Genomic DNA, 19,753 nt, shown 5'->3' with positions numbered 1-19,753 from the left:
AATTGCATTCAACGATTGGCAAACGATACATCTTTTTTTCTTGATTGTGTTTCACCGTAAATGTTGAACGAATGTGTGAGCAATTGGCTTGAGCTAGTCAATCTATAAAAGCAACTCCAGCAAAGTCGCCATATTGGCCCGGCCGGTATAAATAACCATCATTGTGACGATTTTGGCTGAAAAGGTCACTCTAGTAGAATTGACATCTCACCCTCGATCGCCATAGTTTACCGAGCATGCATGCTCTAAACCAAGCCAGCGAGCGCACTGCATCTGGAAAACGGTTTGGCGCAAGCGAAATTTTCCCTCCCGTGTCGCCGCCTCCACTCAGCGCCGTAGCGCCGTCTTTGACCGCTTCCAGCTGTCCCGGTCCCGGCCAACGAGGCCATGGGTGACCACCTGACCCCGCGTACGGATTCATCGAATTGGAGTCAAATCCGGATTCCGACGGCTTGGACGACCGACCTCTACCTTGTCGGTGAGAAGTCCGACGCATAGGTGCATATGCTGCGTAGAGGTGCACCCCCACACCCACTAGTGCCGCATCAGTCCTTAGTGAAGGGGCTGAAGAAGAAGATGGGGAAGGGAGCACCGCGCCTTTGCCCCTCCCCGTTTCCTCCCGACAGCGGGCGAAAGTAGGGCGGCTTCCCAGTCATACGCTGGATCAACAATGTCTAAGAGGTAAAAAAATATCCATCCTATTCCTTGTATTCGGCTTTTGGTCAATTCAACGTGATATGATCGTGGATAATTGTTTGCAATTTTGCAATGTTTCTGATTTGGCGATGATTTTCTGAAGTTTAGGGGATCGGCCCTTAACGGCGACACATTTCTCAATAGTATGATTGGTGATTCTGAGAGAAACGATGTCCATCTCGAGGGCACATCAATGTCACTTTTTTTTTATCACGAGTCCATCCAAGATGTGAAATTTGATCAATTCGAGGCCTACGGCTCGTCGAAGAAGAAATCAGTTTAGGGATCGGACATTAAGCCTGCTGAGGATATTGGGCTTGTCTTCGCATGGGGAGATATCTCGCCAATAAATATCAATCGGCCGCAAAATATTGGATGCACACCGAGAAGCGTTTCAAACATCCCATTAGGCGGACTGCCGGACCCCAACAAGTGATAGCCCGCTCCACGAGGAAGGAGCTGATGATTAAATGGATTTTATGCATACCTTTTGGATTATATTTTAGTTCCAATACCCTTCATATCAGAACCATCTAGCACTTATTCATGTCCACAATGCATAATTTCCGGTCTTTACTCATTTTACCAAGTTTGTCACACAACTTTAGTTTATTTAGTTTTTATTAGTTTTCATTTGTTTTGTGGTGTTTGTAGGTGTATTGGCATGTTCATGGACTTGACACGTTAAAAGCACCAAGTTGGGGGGACAAACCAGAGAAGTTCCAGGCACCAAATTTAGACCCTATGGAGTGTTTGATGTTTTGACATTTATCAAAGTACACAAATTGAAAATCGTATGCCATAGGTGGAGTGAGATTTTCGAGAGGAATCCAACGAGACCAAAAACATAAAAATCGGAGTTTATCCAAAGAAATGATGGCCAAAATATGAAAGTACTTCTGAAGTCCAAAGTGTTCGATGACCATTGGTACAAGCGCCCAGTAAATATGTCATAACTCTGCCAATTTTGTCTCAAATTATTCCTACACGATCCATGACGACACGGGATGCTTGGGGAGAGAATTTGGCTCCCACGGAGCCATTGGATGAAACAAAAGGAGTCATATCTACGAAGGAGACCCGAGGAGGTCTCCTATGTAAATACTTCCAACCCTAGCTGCCAGGAATAATCATCATCATTCCACAGTAGCTCCACGAAGCTGCCGGGAGGATCTCATATATCATTTGGAGGGAGGCCTCTCCCTCCATCGCCACCACCACTAAGGCCACACAAGAGGAGGAGAAAGAGGTGTCGCTACCACCACCAGGTGTCGGCCGTACGCCGTGCGCGCCGGTACCCATCTCCATCCTCGCACTTGTAATTTGTAAAACTGAATATGTTGATGACATCAATGAGGAAGCATTTCTCTTTGTGTCTATATTCATCTATGTTTGAGTGATTGATTCGGTTCTAGGTTGAGGTATGATCTAATATGCAATATTAGTCTTTGTGGCATCATCTAGTATTTACTTTCTTCATGTTGAAGGTAATGCTACGTTAAAAGACGTACTTCCATATGATCTTGTCAGCACTTGCATTTACACGAAATGGATTGCTGTCCTTCTCATAGCCCGTTTGTGTATTACTAACGTGTGACCTTGCCGGCCGAAAAGAATTGACATCCTTTCCATAACCCTAGTCCGCTCCAGAGCTAGCCAAACGCGCCAGCCCGGCATGGCACGACCCGTGCTAATCATGCCTGGCACGATACGACCCGCCGTGGCACGTTTAATAGCCAGGCCATGCCGTGCCGGCCCACATGCGTCGCTTCTCGAGCCCAGACACGCCGTGGTTATTAAATGAGCCGGCCCATGCCACGTTTAGCATGTTGGGCTGCATGTTTTTAGCCTATTTGGCTTTATTTTTAGGTCTATTGGACTGTAATTTAGGCCTCCACATCCCCACAGTCATCCCCACCAATCGACGACTATTGCTCAAAAAAAAAACAATCGACGACTCTTCCGCACGGCCGCCGGCCTCGAAGCGTTTTTAGTCTCTTCCACCCCTTGGTGTTTCATCTCTTCCTCTACCTTCCACCCATGGTTCCTTTTATCTCCCCAAATCAATAAATATCCACCGCGATCCTTGTGATTCTCCTCTTCTTCCCTCTATTTATGCAGCTCTCCACTTTATGCTGTTGTCGACCTAGAGCCTAGAGCCATGGCCGTCGGTGCGAACTATGTTGGCCCAAGCCCCCCCCCCCCCCCCCCCCCGCCTTGCCGTTGATCTGACCTCTTAGTGAACCACACGTGACATCCCCGACGTCCTCCTCCAGCATCATCTGCGCCAGAGGTGCGGGCTCTCCTTCCTCCTTGTATCTTCATATCTAACTGATTTTTTTGAGTCAACTTTATTGGAAGTTCTAATTCCAAATCAGGATCTCTGGGAACGAGTGCGGCGGCCGCAGGGTGTAGTTTGGCGGCGCGCTGATGGATGCCGCGCAGAGCATGGGCAAGTCTACTTGATCCCAATCAAGTAGCACCTCTGTCGTCCAAGGTAGGAGCATGAAGATGAGTTTGCTCCCTTCGATCTTTCTCCAGATCTCGGCGTCTGTGCCTAAACTTTCGGTACTGTACTGAATAACTGATGCATGTGCTTTGCGGTTCCTAATGCATGCATATATAACTGCATATGCATGTTCCTTTTGCACCCTTTTAGTAATTTCTGACACTGGCGATTGGTTTGTGGCAAGGTTATGTACAAATGCACAAATTCTAAAATGTATGCATGAGTTGCTGCTAGATGTGTGCATATTTTGTGCGTTTCCTTTGAAGGGTGTGCGTTCCTTTTACAGATAACCAAACCTGCATCCATGTTAGTTTTTTTTGGCAGGCCTGACCGCCTGAGTCACACCTTCAGGTTTCCAGGCATTTATTTCAGTAAAACACATGCCCACATTTTTCAGGAACTATGCCATTTTCTATACACCAATGTTATTCTTTGTTGAAAAATGTACCAAGGTAAACAGTGGAAGCTAATTTCTATTTGGACGCATTAACATAGTAAGGGTCGCAAAATTATCTGACATGAAGCAAAAGATTTGCCTCGTCCATTAATTAAGTGGCATGGAGTCTCTTTGTTTCCTGGCAAGATGCATTCCTAATAGCCAATCAAATTATATTATCTTCAATTATTATGTGACAAATCTTATCAGACTACATGTTCCTTTTTACGTAAGTGAAAAAAAAATTCCGAAATAAAAGATACATTCAATTCCCATTGGAGACACTCTACAACAGACAAATATATATGTCTGATTTCATAAAATTGCATTAAAATGAATCAAACAAATCTATATTATATTTCTTTTCATGGTTTACTATTCTTCACTCCATGATCGTCCTCCTATGCAGTGATAGAACTCCCGCGGCAACGCATGGGGTGTCGTCTAGTATACTTAAGAAGTCCATCCCCACTATGGTATTTATCTTAACATGCAAGCTATCCACGTCATCAATAGTCCACCTCAGCATCAAACAAACCTCAAAAACAAATCTTTTCTTTTTATTACGCTCGCGTTGGATATGCATCACCGTTTCCGTGGAAGGAATAGGATTGATCGATGCGGCCGTCTCCGTGCAGCCGAATCATCCCATCCAAACCTGTGTCCTCGCCGTCGCTATCAAAGTCCGCAAACCCAACCTGAAGAAGAGCGTGAGCATATCTTCTGATGATTGGCCGGTCACTTCATGCACCTATTTACTGTTGTAGTTTTGGGTTTCATGTGTATCGATGGTGAGCTCGAGCCTTCGATCTGTTCTGGATCTGGTTTGCTTGTCTCATGATTTGCTTGATTTGGTGTTTCTGCAGATCTGGTATTATCATGTTTGTTGGCGCTTGCTATAACTCTGAGGTGCTTGCTACGTTTAACTGGGCGAGGAGACTACGACTATAACGCTTCTACAGTTGAAGGCGATGTACTCCTGTCCTTCAGTAGTTTTATCCATGTGCAACCATACATGCTATAGGTACACAATGTTCTACTTCTCCATCTTTTGTTTGCTTGATTAATACTACATATCAATATTCAATTTTGCTCGACCGTCATTGCCCAGTCTCAGATGCTCATGTTTCTTTGTCTTGTTTCTTGAGAGGATGTTGTTTTTCAGATAAGGGCCTGACAACGAATTAGCGCTTCTTGATGTGCAACCTAATCCTACTTCCCAAATTCATATATAACTATTTGGCAGGTTTGGTATGTACAAGCCCCATCTTATTCTTTATTTCAGGTTCTTTCAAGAATCAAGGCCGCCAAGGACAACCCAGGCCTGTTAGTAATACATAATTGTATTTCTGTTCCTTTAAAAAAATGTAGTAGTTGTGCTTCAGTTCTGTAAGTAGAAAGTGCAGGCTGCATATTGTAAGAAACTCATCGATTAACAAGATGCATGGTGTATACTTCTGTCTCTCCCCTGACCTTTACTTTTCTCTCTAGATGTTCTCTTCTTTTAATCCTTGCCGCTCTGGTTGCTCTGTATACAGTGCTGCCTGCTTATGAAATTAAAAGTCAACATGCACTTGCTGGGTATTTACTACATCTACAAGCCTTTTAGAAATTGTTGCTTTGGTTGGAACAAAAAAGATAAAAATATCCGAAGTCGGGAATTCTGTGTAGAAAATACAACCTACAGCTACCAGGCTTATATAAATTGTTCTCATTCTCAGGCTATACTAACTATTTGCTTACAATATTGCTTGATACCTCTGGATGTTTGGAGCATATATCTCAGCTTTAGCTCATGCCTTGCTTGATGCTAAATTTTAGGTGCTCTTTATCGCTACAATCATATGGGCGCCATAGTTTATTGTTATGTCCATATTTCATTTTTTTCCCAAGTCATTATAATCCAATCCATTATACTAAAATTCTTTCCGTGCTCTTACCTGCCAATTTGAACAAATGAGGATTGAAACAACTACACTGTAGTGTGAAATCTCTTTATGTTCATACAAACATATAGATTCTTTAACAATACGAATGTAAATATCAATAACTCATTGTATCTTAAGCTCATGCCATATTTCCTATTCATTCATTAGGCACAAGTTTTTCTCCAAATCCACTCATAGAAGATAGAAAGTTCCGCAGCAATGCACGGGGTATCATCTAGTATATATAAATAATAGGCCATTTTGTGCCGGCCCATGTGCCCCGCCTCTAGGCACAGGTACGGCCCTAGACATGCCGCGTGCTGGGCACAACCCGTTTAGCCCGTGCCATGGCTGGCCCATGGCGGGCCGAGCCGGCATGCTCATCAGGCCGGCCTCATATTTTTTTACAGGCCAGCCCAATATGTGGTTCGGGCCGTCAAACAAGCAAAACCCGCATTATCAGCTGGAATTTTCCGGGCCGGGCCCTGGATCTGCTAAAATTTGCCATCCGAAAAAGGATTGCCGTCCTCTTCGTAGCCCTATAGCCAACTCCCCGGCGCCACGCCCCCGTCCCCAATCCCCCCTCCTATTGGCGGCGGAGAGCACTACCCGGGAAGGGGCGCAGCTTCCCGTCCCACCCTGTCGCCGCGCCTCTGCCCTCCTCTCAAGCACTAATAGCTTCGTCGATCTGCGCCGACAGCCATCCTGGTTTCTCTTCCACGTCTCTGGCGAGTCTTGCGGAAACTGGTTTACTGCCTCATCCTCTCTTCGTCTTCTTGCATGCACTGCCCGATGCGGGCCGGTCACGCTTCCGGTGGATAGTACCTTGCATGACCTGAGTTTACTGAGTTTCTCCTAGCATGACTTGAGATTTCATGAAGAGAAACTTAAAGGTCGATATTCTACTGATTCACACCATAATACATCATATATTTACATGCAATTTTTGTCCTGATAAAAAAAATTGTCCGGAAGACCCTTAGAACCAGATTGATGTAACTATATGACCTAAACTCCCTCCCTTGTACTTCTCGTGCAATTTGTAAACCTTTATTCCTTCTAAGCGCGATGAAAAACAGTGATCCTGCCTTTTCGTCAAAAAAAAGTCCTAAAAGCATATGGTGCAGTCAGGATCTTCATTAGATATAGGTCAACTTCCACTTGAGCTTTTAGTTATAACTATGCTATGCCAATAATTAGGGCATTCTTTCATTATAGGTCCAGGACATGCCTACAAAGAATCAAGAATGTACACGCACGGGAGGAGAAGCAAGCACATGTAAGAAGAGAAAGGCTTCTTTACAGTCCAACTCCAACCGAGAAGGTGAGCCATTCCTGGTCCCTGTTGAATTGTGAATTATAATGGAACTAGTTAAAATATATTATTAATGCTATTACTTGTTCATTACCTGCAGATTCTCCGCCTCCGAGGGATGGTTTGTTTGTTTTGAGGACACCTAGGGATTGGAAGCGTTCGATCCTAGTATTGGATCGGACATCCCTGAAATTATTTCTTCCGATAAACGAAAACATCATTTTAAAATATATGCAACATAAAAACGTACTAATGAAATGAAACATTGCTTCCTAGGTTGGTTCAATGTTAAAAGTCTTGTTCGACAGAAACATGTTACTCATGTGATTATTTTTTTTGTTTGGTTGAAACTTGTCTGACCAAAAGTTATTCCTTTTATTTTGGCATGTGCCAGTTTTATCTTGCATATTGGCTCCGAATGCTAATTGATACACATTTTCACCTATTGCACCAGACCTTTCACGCATATTACGCAAGAGCCTACTTCCCCGTGGTTATCCTATGCCATCTAAGATTGCTGGCAAGTTATTATTTTCCATTTTTATGATTCTCCCCTCCCGTTATTTTCATATGTTTCAAGATATTTATTCTAGCCCTCATGGTATGGTATGTTTCTTCAATTAGGGGGCATGCGCTTGGTGAATACATTTGAGCTCTGCTTTGGAAATTTAGATGGCTACAGTGAAGAGCAAACCAGTACTAAGTTGCTTGCTTTGAGCCTATGTCAATCCATTGTTTCACTTGCTGCTTTTAAGGGTAACAATGCAATCGTTTGGTTATAGGGATTCCAAGTTTTTTAGGTTAATCAGTAACAAAAACTTTGATCCTGTGTAGGTAAAACTAGACAGTTAACATGCACAGGCACAATCATACAGCACACAACATCCAGCATGAGCATTCTAACCTCTGCGAGCTTGATTAGATCCTCTGAAGATGAAAGTAAGATGCTTGATAAACTGGAGGTTAGTGCTACTAGTCAATTTTCCATCCTATTGCTTTGTTATGCCCATGAGATGAAGATGATACAGTTTGTACTTGCATGCAGATTAAGGTGCGCCTGCCCAATGGCAAGCTTGTTGTAGGAAAACTGTGGAAATATGATCTTTATTATAATATTGTTGTTGTGAACACCAAGGCTTTTCCAGAACTTCGTGCAGCATGCTTTCATAATGAGGTGCTAGCTATTGTCAAATAATTGTCAAATTCTCCCAAAGTAAACTGGTAGCTATGGACGAGTTTTTGAATCTGGAGAATTAATGGCTACAGGTGGGACACTGTTGTACAAAACTTGCAAATACGATTGCCAGCAACTCATGGCATTTACTTGTAAGGACACAAAGGTATTTACCGTAATCTTTTATCGCTCCATAGAAAGATTAATAAAAAGAAACTGGTAATATGACTAGAGCAGGACTTTTTTGTTCGCATTAGTAAGATATTCATACATAATATCTTCAAAATTGTTCATATTGAACTATATTATATAGCGTACCTAAATATGAAATATATTATTCTAAACAAAGCATGTTCACAGCCATTGTATTCTGTGCTAGGCTGGAATTGGGAGCCCCATTATTGCTGCTGATGGAAAATTCATAGGCATGAGCTTTTTTTATAAGGATGGAGCTCCTTTCTTACCAATCACTATCCTCCAGAAATGCTTAAAGCACTTCAATGAATTTGGGTATGTATTAAAGTTCTTACTTGTATTACTTGGAATTTATTTAGTTCAGTCGCATGTTGCCAAGATACTAAACAATATTCTACCACTCTCTTATCATTTCTTTATTGTGAAGATATTAGGTCAGGACTTGAGATTGAAATTAGGATATCATAGGTCGTAGCTAACATTTTATGGTTCTTAAATTGATAAGTTTATTGGATGGATACTTGGGAGATGCTAAAATTATGCTGCCACTACCCAACTGATCAGTGGTAGCCACGATGGCTACACGGTTGGCTCGTTCGAGTATTAACCGCTGATAGGAGGGTCACATCCTATTCATCTGAGCCACCAGAAACCAGCTATTTGTTGTAGCCACTAGCTGCGACTAAGCAGTTCTAATCCCCTTAATATATGTTGGTCACGGTTCCCTGGGTGTTACCAAACTTGCTTTTGCTACCCTGGGTTCTGTGTAGCTGATGTTACTTGTCTCACATGTTTAGTTCTATGTAGTTTTATGTCATCTATATTTCTAGTTGATCTATTGTTAGTAAATATATTGAATGATCAATGATGTGATATGTGTAGGAGAGTTCTGCAGCCATGGCATGGTCTGAGGACTGGATCACTTCAAGCTGAAAAACTGTGTGTCCGTGAAGAAGTACATGACAGCTTCCCCCATGCACATGGCATTTAAGTACAGAAGGTGACTATCCACCTCATGTGAAGTATTGTCTTTCATTGTGTTGTTATGTTGTTTGTATGTATACTAGTAACAGTGCACCTGCAATGCACGTGGTATCAATTAAAATAAATAACATGTTTCACGCGTAAGAAGTTGAAATGAACATCTTAAGAAATATGTACTCCCCATTTCATTACCAAGAAAACATAATTTCCATGAAAACATAGTTCCAAGTGCAAGAGAAGATCCTTTGTAACTAGCTTCAAACATGATATTGTTGCAATATTTCACTTGGCAAATCAAGAGATGGGAAAATTCCATTGAAATATCTACAAGAGTTAAATAAATGAGCTGTAAAAAAAGGGAACAAAGAGGAACCTAGAAACGTTTCATCCCAAAAGAGCGATACTTACCCAGTGTACATTTCAAGTACTCTGTCACTGACAAAGGCCCCTTCTAAGGAACAAAGGTTAGAACAATAAAGACTAGCATTGGAATCCTTTTAATCATCGCCAGCAGGATATTCATATCGGACCCACTTTTCGAAACCTTCAATTGTTAACTGGACCAAGTCACTGCTTGCATTCACTTTGCGATGACCCTTCGACAATTTTTTCTTCTTGATTCCCATGCAATCAATTGACTTGATCACATCAAGGGATTTAACCAATAGTTTCGCAAAAGCTATTATATTATTGGAGTAATCCCTATTCTGGATCAGAGCATGGGATGCCACTTTTTCAAGAACCTCATTGGGCAAGTTGTACTCTAGCAATTCCCAACTCTTTCGGAATTGCATCTTTCCTCTTCGCTATAAATTCACATGCTTTTTTATATTGGTTCTGAAAGCAATGAAGATTTTGCAGCTGAACAAGTAGAAAATATTAGTATTTCAAATAAGTTGAAATAGAGATAAAGAATATAGAAGAGGACAATTTTTGTATTTGACTTACCTGCTGTTTTAAGCCTTCAAATGTGTCAACCTCACTGCCCTTTTCTTTATTGTTTACATCAACCTCTACAAGGTGTCCAATGTCATTGTCAGCCTCATCGTCAAAAACATCATCTTCAATACCTTTGTCCAGTTTGTAATCCGTTTCCATGTTATAAACCTTTTCTGCTGCATAACAACTATCCTCGAGTTTCTTGATCTGCAAAAAAAAATCTAGCATTTCACATATGCCGGTATGAAGGCAAAAATGTTGAGTATGTAAGTCAACACTCATAGGCTTAGTGTTTACCTGGGTGATGCCATATATCTTCATTTCCTTAAACCGTTCGATATATAATAAAAGATGAAATCCACAATCAAAACTGCAACAATTGCAATTGATTACCAAATAATTATTTGTTCTAGAATTTGAGGTATCCACTTACTTGTTGTCTTGAGGCTCAACATATGGAATTTCGTGAGCATACGAAGAGATGTCGATGCCGTGCTTACTCAAATATGACTCCACGCAAACGGGCCTGGCTCGTGCAACGTGGTGGCACTTTAGCGCTGGTTCGTGACGAACCGGTACTAAAGGGAGGGGACCTTTAGTCCCCACTCTTTAGTGCCGGTTGGCGAACCGGCACTAAAGCCCGTCACGAACCGGCACTAAAGGCCGGTTCTGTACTAGTGTGATAGAAAAAAAGAGTTGAATAGCATTCTTTCAGTTGACTGCATATTCTTTGATTTGGAACTCTTTTTCTTGAAGGGCATCTGGGGTTCAAGTATCAATCTGAACCAAGCATCTGTTGATCTCCTACTTTCTGTGGTCAGCATGGTTCCAGGGTTGATCAAGGTTGTTGGCATGTTGCCACACTAATTAGTCATCCTTGTCTTGTGGTCATCAGATCTTTTTCATTTGCCTCTGTGGGGCAGGGTATGCTGTATTTGCGTTCATTAAGTTCTTGATAATCTTTTCTTGCATTATTGGCAAGCGCCTCCTTTCAAGAAACACCGGAAAGATAGTGACATAATGTTATGTCCAATTGTATAGCATTAAGGAGCATTGTTCTTTTTGTATATTTCTGATTCCAAAGCCTTTGCATCCTCTGCAATTGCAACACTACCAATTATTCTCTTCCTGTTTATTGTTGATTACATATGAAAATTTTCCATGTCTGAGTTTGACAGTAGTGTTTTTTCAGATACTTGCTCCAATTGTTGATGATGGTCACATTTCCTTGGTTGTTGTTTCCGTCAAGATGAAGACGAAGTATGTCCTTTACTCTGCTCCAGGTTTCCATCAAAAGCAGGCAAATACTGTGTTAAAGGGGCTGGAGTCATATTTGAGTAAGCACGGCATCGACATCTCTTCGTATGCTCACGAAATTCCAGATGTTGAGCCTCAAGACAACAAGTAAGTGGATACCTCAAATTCTAGAACAAATAATTATGTGGTAATCAATTGCAATTGTTGTAGTTTTGATTGTGGATTTCATGTTTTATTATATATCAAACGGTCTAAGGAAATGAAGATATATGGCATCACCTAGGTAAACACTAAGCCTTGTTCTTTTTAATTTTTGTTCTATTCAAATTCTAGAACAAATAATTAATGCCTCAAATATGCAGGCTGAGGTGTTAAAGTTTAGAAAGAAGCTTGTAAAACGCCTCCTGGATGATCCAAGGACCAAAGTCAATGAAGCTGACAGTACAGTTGACACTGCCCACAGTACTGACACTGACAAGGTTGAGGAAGTTCCTCCTCCACACACTGACAAGGTTGAGGAACTTCGGGGTCCCAATCAGTGCGATGCCCACACAACAGTTGATGCTAACGAGGCTGAGGAACTTCGGGGTGCCGTTATAGCTGACACTGTCCAGGACATTTCTCCTCGAGGCACTGTCCAGGACGAAGAGATGGATGAGGGCATAGTTGTAGCTGACACTGCCCATCAGTCTGAAGCCCACGTTTCTCCTCGAGACACTGTCCAGGACAGCACTCTAGCCGTTGTAGCTGACACTGCCCATCAGCGCGAAGCCCACGTTTCTCCTCGAGGCAGTCCTGTAGAGATGGATGAGCACACTGAAGGCTCTCCCGTGATCTCCGAAGAGGTAGTGATGGATGAGGGAGAGACTGTCCACGCCGAAGAGATGGATGACTCTCCTGTGAACTCCGATAAAGCAGAAAAAGAAGAGGTGGATGAGGACAGTGAAGACTCTTCCGTGAGCTCCGATACAGCAGAAAGGGAAGATGACAAGGAAGGTGGTAACCGTAACCCCGATACAACAGACATTGAAGACTCTTCCGTGAGATCCGATACAGAAGAAAAGGAAGATGACAAGGAAAAGGCTCAGGAAGGTGGTAAGAAGAGTGCTGATAAGAATATTGCTGATACAATAGCAAGGACACCAGCAAGGAAACGTTGCTGGAATAGGAGTGCTGATAAGAATACTGCTGATAAGAATACAACAGTAATGACACCAAAAGAGAGACATGACAAGAGGAAGAGGAACTTTTCCGCCAAAGCGGTGTCTCCCGTTACTTTTGGGGTAAAGGAATTATTGCCTGCTACAGACTGTGAGGAGATCTGTAAACTTCTCAAAGAGAAATAGTAAGTTTATTCATTTATTCACTGAACTTTTGACTCTGCTAGGCTCCGTTAGATGTTTGTATTGACAGCCTAGGCATTGCATTCGGTGAGACAGGGGTTCGCCTGTTTAGTTTTATCAGTAAACTCATATATTGTTTTTAATTGGTGAAGCAATGGTGATGAAGTGTTAAATTTGGGTGGGACTATCATGACGGGGGCTCAGCTGCTGAAGTGTATAGAGGATCCTAAGAGTGCCCCGAATCTTCTGGGTGTTTTTGTTGAATGCCTCAAGCAGGATGATAACAAGAACGGCAATAATAATAAAAGAATAATTATCCAACCACAACATCAGGTAAGTTTTGTGCAAGAAACATAGCCTTGGTTGTCAGTTAAAAGCTGGTCTGATAGCAAATTATTTTTGAGTGCAGTTGGATGAAGAATTTGTGCAAGTGATTAAGAAAGAGATCGGGAGCAGCAAAAAAGATGGAGGGTAGAGCAGAGATTCGTAAGTAGTCCAGTATTCTACTCATAATACACTCAATGATAATACATCAACATTCTAATACATGTTAGTTTTTGCAGCTATTTTGTGCTATCACTGAAGAAGATCCTAACACTCAAAAACAAGAAGGCATAATTCTTTTCCTCGATAGTGAGCAAAAAACCCAGGTCACTGCCTTGCATGCCAATGATAATAAGATAAGCGGTGGTCAGATTAAGACCATCAGTGAAAAATTTGCGGCATATTGGCCCACATATGCCTTTATGAATTTGAAATGGCGATCGTCTATATGCTATATCCATGGGAAACCATCAGCGGGTATATATCTATGGGAGAGCATGATTGGGCAGTTTAGCCGGATCTACCATGTCAAGGAAAATAATCTGTAGAGAAACATGTGAAAATGTATGTAAGTTGACAAAATATTGGTAAGTAAAATCCAGGCCAATTTGAAACATTTAGAGGTTATTAAGTTACATACATACAACAACACTGGAGATCCAATTAGATCTTTGACCTATTTCTTTGATCTTTGATGCCCTTTACCAGTAATTTGACAGTTAATTCAGTCAAGTTCCATTCCACTATTTTATCAATATCTTCCACCATTTTCATTAACCTTAGATCTATAACTGATTGAGAACAGGGGGCCAAGAGCCAAGCCAGTATGACATACATATATAGTTTGTAGGTGCGCTTCCTCTTGTTCCTGCGTCACGGAGTTGCTCATAAAAACTTTTCACGTTCTTAACTGGAATATCCAATTCCCTCTTGCACTTGGAACTATGTTTGCTATTACCAAATTTTTCAATCGAAAATGTTTTCCATTTGTTCATTACACCATACCCCTTAGCTGCAGCCTCAAATAAGTCAATGCCAACAGGTCATCCTTGGGGCCCAATCTTAATGTGTAGTTGTCAGTGTTAACTCTGTTACCAGAAAGGTTGTCAGACTATCAGCTGGTTTGGTTGTGAATTTTACCAATAAGGTGTTGCCTAATTTTAGTCTTCTGGTCGCTCTTTTCTGTTTCTCATCATGACCAAACCACCTGATAGTCTGACTACCTTTCTGTTAAACAGAGTTGACACTGACAACTACACATTAAGATTGGGGCCCGGGGATGACCCTGTTTAGATTGACTTATTTGAGGCTGCAGCTAAGGGGTATGGTGTAATGAACAAAGGGAAAACATTTCCGATTGAAAATTCTGGTAATAGAAAACATAGTTCAAAGTGCAAAAGGGGATTGAATATTCCAGTTAAGAATGTGGAAAGTTTCTATGAGCAACTCCGTGACTGCGGGAACAAGAGGAAACACACATGCAAAGTATATATGTATGCCATACTGGCTTGGCTCTTGGCCCCTTGTTCTCAGTCAGTTATAGATTTAAGGTTAATGAAAATGGTGGAAGATATTGATAAAACAGTGGAATGGAACTTCACTGAATTAACTGTCAAATTACTGGTAAAGGGCATCAAAGATCTGAGAAATGGGTCGAAAAATCTGATTGGATCTGCAGTGTTGCTGTATGTAAGCAACCTAATAACCTCTAAATGATTCGTGTTGCCTTGATTTTACTTACCAATATTTTTTTAACTTACATACGTTTTCACATGTTTCTCTACAGATTATTTTCCTTGACATGGTAGATCTGGCTAAACTGCACAATCATGCTCTCCCATGGATACCCGCTGATGGTTTCCCACGGATACAACATATAGAGGATTGCCATTTCAAATTCATAAAGGAATATGCGGGCCAATATGACATTGTACCTGTGAGTGCTGACTTACATACTCAACATTTTTTGCCTTCATATCGGCATATGTGAAATGCTAGATTTTTTGCAGATCAAGAAACTCGAGGATAGTTGTTATGCAGCAGAAAAGGTTTATAATATGGAAACAGATTACAAACTGGGCAAAGGTACTGAAGATGATGTTTTTGACGATGAGGTTGATAATAACATTGGACACCTTGTAGAGGTCGATGTAAACAGTAAAGAAAAGGGTAGTGAGGTTGAAAATTTTGAAGGCTTAAAACAGTAGGTAAGTCAAAAAAAATTTGTCCTCTTCTATATTCTTTTGTCTTTATTTCAGCATATTTAAAATACTAATATTTTCTACTTGTTCAGCTGCAGAATCTTCATTGCTTCCAGAACCAATATAAAAAGGCATTTGAATTTATACCGGAGAGGAAAGCTGCAATTCTGAAAGAGTTGAAGGAGTTGCTAGAGGAGTACAACTTGCCCTATGAGGTTCTTGAAAAAGTGACATCCCATGCTCTGATCTAGAATACTCCGATAATATAGTAGCTTTTGTGAAACCAATGGTTAAATCCCTTGATGTGCTCAAGCCAATCGATTGAGCTATCAATGATTGCATGGGAATCAACAAGAAAAAATTGTCGAAGTGTCGTCGCAAAGTGAATGTAAGCAGTGACTTAGTCCAGTTAACCAATTAAGGTTCCAAAAAGAGTGGGCCTGACATGAATATCCTGCCGGCGATGATTACCAGGATTCCAATCCCAGTCTTTACTATTCTGACTTTTATTCCTTAGAAGGGGGCTTTGTCATTGACAGAGTTCTTGAAATGTACACTGGGTAAGTATCGCTCTTTTGGGATGCAACGTTTCTAGGTTCCTGTTTGTTCCCTTTTTAACATCTCATTTATTTACCTCTTGAAGACATTTCAATGGAATTTTCCCATCTCTTGATTTGCCAAGTGAAATATTGCAACAGTATGATGTTTGCAGCCCATTTTTCTGGTCCAAGCTAGTTACAAAGGATTTTGAGAAATTGGTAACATTCATAAATTTCCAAGCTCTATTGCCTCCCTGTCACTAACTATTTCTTGCCTAATATATCTTGGTTTCTTCCTAAGCAGAAATCATGGTTAAAATCTGCACTTCAGAGGAGAGGGGTAGCCCTAGATCGCATCAAGTACCTATTTCTCTTTGTGTTTGAATCCTCGAGGTAAGAAATTTTGTTCTCTATTTTGTTAAAAATTAACTATCCTGTATTACAGCAATGACCACTGTCAGTTAGCATTTTGAGAATACTATCTTGCTGATCAAGTTCTTCTCTTATGTTCCCAATTGATTAGACAACACTGGGGCCTGATTGTCATATATAGGCCTTCCAGTGGAAAGAGTGCAACTACCACCATGTACTTGATGGATTCACTGGAAAAGGACAACTCAGACTGTGTTTTTGATATTGCTGAAAGGTAACTATTCCCAAAAGTTAGGAACGTTTAGCGGCTGCACTATGTGTTGTATGCTAAGTCAAAACAAATTTGCATCTATAGTGTACATTTTTGTGGTACACTCTGAAACCTAGTATATTATTGACAGCTTTGTAACAAATGTGTTGGGTGGCGATGGCCAAGAAATCAAGAGGGATGTAGTTGAGGTAAGTACTTTCATTCAGCTTTCTCAATAGAATGGGCAGCTCTCCTTCCTTGCATTTGAAAATTCAAAATTATTTGCTTGATGGTTTGTTATTCTGTTCGATATTGTTATTAGTCTTACAATCTTACCTTTTACTGCCAGGTTTCACAGCAGGAGGAAGCCGACTATGCCTTCTTTTCTTGTTATAATATTCAGCAAGTCATTACATGTGTCCATGCAGCTCAGTTGGAAGACATTGTTAAGGTTTTGTGTGTTGGGCCGCTTTCAGCATAATAGTCACCAAGTCATTACATGTTCTAGTTTTTTATTTCTTGATGAAAATTGTATGGGGGGAGATCCTACAGTGCATATGCTCATGGCTCATTTGTCTAATCCCCCTTTTGTAGGGCATAAATAGGGATTGGTATCCACCCGAAAGTGCTGCTGCATTGCGACAAGAACTGGTCAAATTGATTGAGCAGTATCATCTGAGGTACAAACCAGTAGGAACTTGCCAATGTGGAAGACATTATACTGTGGTGCAGAAGTTTGGACATACTTTCCATGCCTAGGACTGTAAGTGATAACTGCAGCATAACTTAATCATCAATCATGGAGTAGAACTAATTATTCACTATGTTTGTGCGAGCTGGTGAAGCTGATGGTCTAACTGTTGATCAAGGAGTAAACATCTTTCCTGAAGCTGATCCATGTGCATAAGCTGTATCTGGCTCGTAGAAGCACGGAAATGATACTTTTGCTATCCCATATTTTGGAACATGTGCTCTTCGAAAGTGTTACACTTAACCTTTATCGTCGCTTAGCTTGGTGCTAGTAACTCAGGTTTCTATTTGTTGGGAACTCTGGATCTATGTGCTGTAACTTGTGGTTGGCTGTACGTCTTCCAACTTGTGATGTCTGTCTTAAATCTTGAGTTTTGCGGGGTAGTGGGAACTGAACCCTGAACTTCTGATTCTTGAAATTACCATCCTAAAATTGGTACTGGCATGACCACCCACAACTTGTATTGTGTTGTTATGAAACTTCATACCAACCAATCCAGTATCCAATACCCAAGAACCACATTGTTTAGCAAGCAATGAATACACCCATAATGTGTGTATCTTCTATATATCCGAGCTGGACAATTCCAGTTTTTTATTTTCTGCCAAAATATTTTCCAGATCCTTTTTCAGCATTTCTGTTTTTAGAATATTCTATCAACATCAATAGTGGCGCCATACGCATGACACATAGTCCAAAAGTGTGTTAGTCAAGCACTAAAACCTTTGGACTTTGCACTTTTGAGGTTCACCATCATCAAATGATTGTCGGTTTTCCGAGTTCTGTTATTTAGTAAACTTTTAATGTAGTTAACACTTTACCTACATCTTTCATGATCAAGCTACTATAGCTCATAGGGACGAATCACAAGTATAATGTTAGCTACCAAAACCTTTTGGGAGATTAGGATGCCTAGCATCTCGAACCGTCACATATTTTCGTACAGTATGAGAACATGTATCTTACTAAATTATACTCTATCTCATTGCAATCGGACATTGTTTTAGATATCATAATATCTTCAACATACGGTCGTTCTTGAAACAATTCTTTCAGCTCCAAGATGTCCTTTGATACTAAAACAATTTGGAATATCAAAGATCATGGAGGCAGTGTGATACTTAGATACTAACGCTAGAATTGTTACTCTTGATTTAATACTGCTCATTAAAAGATCAGTTTTTGGACACATAAAGTAGAGGCGTATTCCGAAGAAGGATCACCCTTAGGAGAGCAATGGATGTGTTGGCACTATACCCTTCCCGTAGCTTCATGGTTGCAAAGGCCTGCTGGTCTCCATGGTAAAAATCGGCAAGTACGACCGCCAGAGCTTTTCGATCGGCAAAGGGCATAGTAATGGCTTGGGTGGAGTCATCCTCTCCGTTAAATTCCCAAATGGGATGATATCGCTGTTGCGGCGGTTGGACCCGGCGAAGGAGAAAAGTGGCAGTTACTTCAGGCATTGTCAGGCCCTGCTCCGTGAAAAGTCGAACTCGGTTGCCGAGCATAGCCACTTGGGGGCTCTCTTCGCCGCCCTTTGTGCGCCCAGTACGCCGCTTTACTGGTGGCTCCGAAGAATACGACGGGAGCCCCTGACGAGTTGGATCATACAGGGAAACGTTGTGAATATAAAACCATTCAAAGGTCCAAAATTCAGGATCCTCCTTGGGTGATCCCTCTGGATAGCCCTGGTTGGCGATCTTCCACACTACAGCCCCTCCGACCTCATGGACAGCCTCGCTCCTGGTCTGAGGAACAAGGCAGAAATATTTCTGCCACAACTGAAAATGCGGCTCGATTCCCAGATACATCTCACACAGGGCGACGTATCCGGCAATGTGCAAGATCGAAGCAGGGGTGAGGTGATGAAGCTGGATGCCGTAGAAGTTTAACAATGCAGGAAAGGATGGATTGGAAAAGACAAACCTCTCAAGAGGTACGGGACTAAGCACACCCGGTCAAGCCTCTTCGGCGTGGGAACAGGCTCCGCTTTGCCAATCCCATCTACAGAGACCAGCCCCGCTCGACGCCAAACTTCGTTTGATGGCGGCAGATATCCCTGTGACTCGAGCTCCACTAGGCGCATATTTTCTCCAAGTCCTTTAACTCCAACATGTGAAGCGCCTCGCCCCTTATTCCAAGCAATGGTTGTTTGATTCGCATGTGCTCATGACAAAAATTCATTTTCTCTATATTCTATCAATGTAAAATGGAATATACCTTCACTTTCAAAATAAAATAAAATAACGGTTTCATAAAATGGAATACATTCAGCTATATAGTACTACTCCTACTTCGTCTCATAATGTAAGACGTTTTTTGCCTCTAGTGTAGTATCAGAAAACGTCTTATATTATGGGACGGAGGAAGTACTACTCTACAGTAAAATAGGTAATCAGATTATATAGTTTTGGTCTTCAGAAATGAGTGAGCAACCCATGTATTACGAACTACATCATCCTGTTAGAAGTTCAAGAGCAAAGGAAAAGAAAAACATACCCAAACTTTCTGAAGTGTTTCAGGCATCTCCCAACAATCTG

At 41.4% G+C, this 19,753-nt stretch overlaps 3 protein-coding genes and 2 long non-coding RNA genes across 5 annotated transcripts; all 5 read left to right on the top strand.

The window, feature by feature from the left end:
* The first annotated feature begins 2,905 nt into the window (after nt 1-2,905).
* On the top strand, nt 2,906-4,640 carry LOC123117431 (uncharacterized). The gene is made up of 3 exons (XR_006457372.1): nt 2,906-2,989; nt 3,075-3,193; nt 4,508-4,640. It is a non-coding gene; the product is annotated as an uncharacterized lncRNA (long non-coding RNA).
* A 2,116-nt stretch (nt 4,641-6,756) lies between these two features.
* Nucleotides 6,757-8,209, top strand: LOC123117429 (uncharacterized). The gene is made up of 6 exons (XM_044538188.1): nt 6,757-6,893; nt 6,985-7,005; nt 7,339-7,404; nt 7,509-7,640; nt 7,719-7,846; nt 7,930-8,209. Exons 1-6 carry the CDS (start codon nt 6,797-6,799, stop codon nt 8,077-8,079), a joined length of 594 nt encoding a protein of 197 aa, XP_044394123.1. The 5' UTR covers nt 6,757-6,796; the 3' UTR covers nt 8,080-8,209.
* Nucleotides 8,210-8,435: 226 nt separating this feature from the next.
* On the top strand, nt 8,436-11,937 carry LOC123117430 (uncharacterized). Its single transcript, XR_006457371.1, has 5 exons — nt 8,436-8,568; nt 9,136-9,253; nt 11,369-11,580; nt 11,690-11,716; nt 11,796-11,937. It is a non-coding gene; the product is annotated as an uncharacterized lncRNA (long non-coding RNA).
* Nucleotides 11,938-11,986: 49 nt separating this feature from the next.
* On the top strand, nt 11,987-13,503 carry LOC123117428 (chromatin-remodeling ATPase INO80-like). The gene is made up of 4 exons (XM_044538187.1): nt 11,987-12,778; nt 12,929-13,109; nt 13,186-13,262; nt 13,340-13,503. Exons 1-3 carry the CDS (start codon nt 12,084-12,086, stop codon nt 13,249-13,251), a joined length of 942 nt encoding a protein of 313 aa, XP_044394122.1. The 5' UTR covers nt 11,987-12,083; the 3' UTR covers nt 13,252-13,262; nt 13,340-13,503.
* A 2,491-nt stretch (nt 13,504-15,994) lies between these two features.
* Nucleotides 15,995-17,564, top strand: LOC123117427 (uncharacterized). The gene is made up of 6 exons (XM_044538186.1): nt 15,995-16,233; nt 16,364-16,486; nt 16,614-16,671; nt 16,812-16,913; nt 17,057-17,225; nt 17,308-17,564. Exons 2-5 carry the CDS (start codon nt 16,425-16,427, stop codon nt 17,219-17,221), a joined length of 387 nt encoding a protein of 128 aa, XP_044394121.1. The 5' UTR covers nt 15,995-16,233; nt 16,364-16,424; the 3' UTR covers nt 17,222-17,225; nt 17,308-17,564.
* Nucleotides 17,565-19,753: the final 2,189 nt, after the last annotated feature.

This window comes from Triticum aestivum, chromosome 5B (assembly GCF_018294505.1).
Source record: "Triticum aestivum cultivar Chinese Spring chromosome 5B, IWGSC CS RefSeq v2.1, whole genome shotgun sequence".
Lineage (NCBI taxonomy): Eukaryota > Viridiplantae > Streptophyta > Magnoliopsida > Poales > Poaceae > Triticum > Triticum aestivum.
This window is presented reverse-complemented; position numbering and strand designations above follow the sequence as displayed.

Excerpts from the sequence above, each read along its gene's own strand:
- LOC123117429 (XM_044538188.1), top strand. The coding sequence starts at position 6,797 with ATGCCTACAAAGAATCAAGAATGTACACGCACGGGAGGAGAAGCAAGC. Across the intron at positions 6,894-6,984 it reads GTCCAACTCCAACCGAGAAG|ATTCTCCGCCTCCGAGGGAT; the intron begins GTGAGCCATTCC and ends CATTACCTGCAG. Across the intron at positions 7,847-7,929 it reads AGATGCTTGATAAACTGGAG|ATTAAGGTGCGCCTGCCCAA; the intron begins GTTAGTGCTACT and ends ACTTGCATGCAG.
- LOC123117428 (XM_044538187.1), top strand. The coding sequence starts at position 12,084 with ATGGATGAGGGCATAGTTGTAGCTGACACTGCCCATCAGTCTGAAGCC. Across the intron at positions 12,779-12,928 it reads AAACTTCTCAAAGAGAAATA|CAATGGTGATGAAGTGTTAA; the intron begins GTAAGTTTATTC and ends TAATTGGTGAAG. Across the intron at positions 13,110-13,185 it reads TTATCCAACCACAACATCAG|TTGGATGAAGAATTTGTGCA; the intron begins GTAAGTTTTGTG and ends TTTTGAGTGCAG.
- LOC123117427 (XM_044538186.1), top strand. The coding sequence starts at position 16,425 with ATGTACTTGATGGATTCACTGGAAAAGGACAACTCAGACTGTGTTTTT. Across the intron at positions 16,672-16,811 it reads TCAAGAGGGATGTAGTTGAG|GTTTCACAGCAGGAGGAAGC; the intron begins GTAAGTACTTTC and ends TTTTACTGCCAG. Across the intron at positions 16,914-17,056 it reads AGTTGGAAGACATTGTTAAG|GGCATAAATAGGGATTGGTA; the intron begins GTTTTGTGTGTT and ends CCCCTTTTGTAG.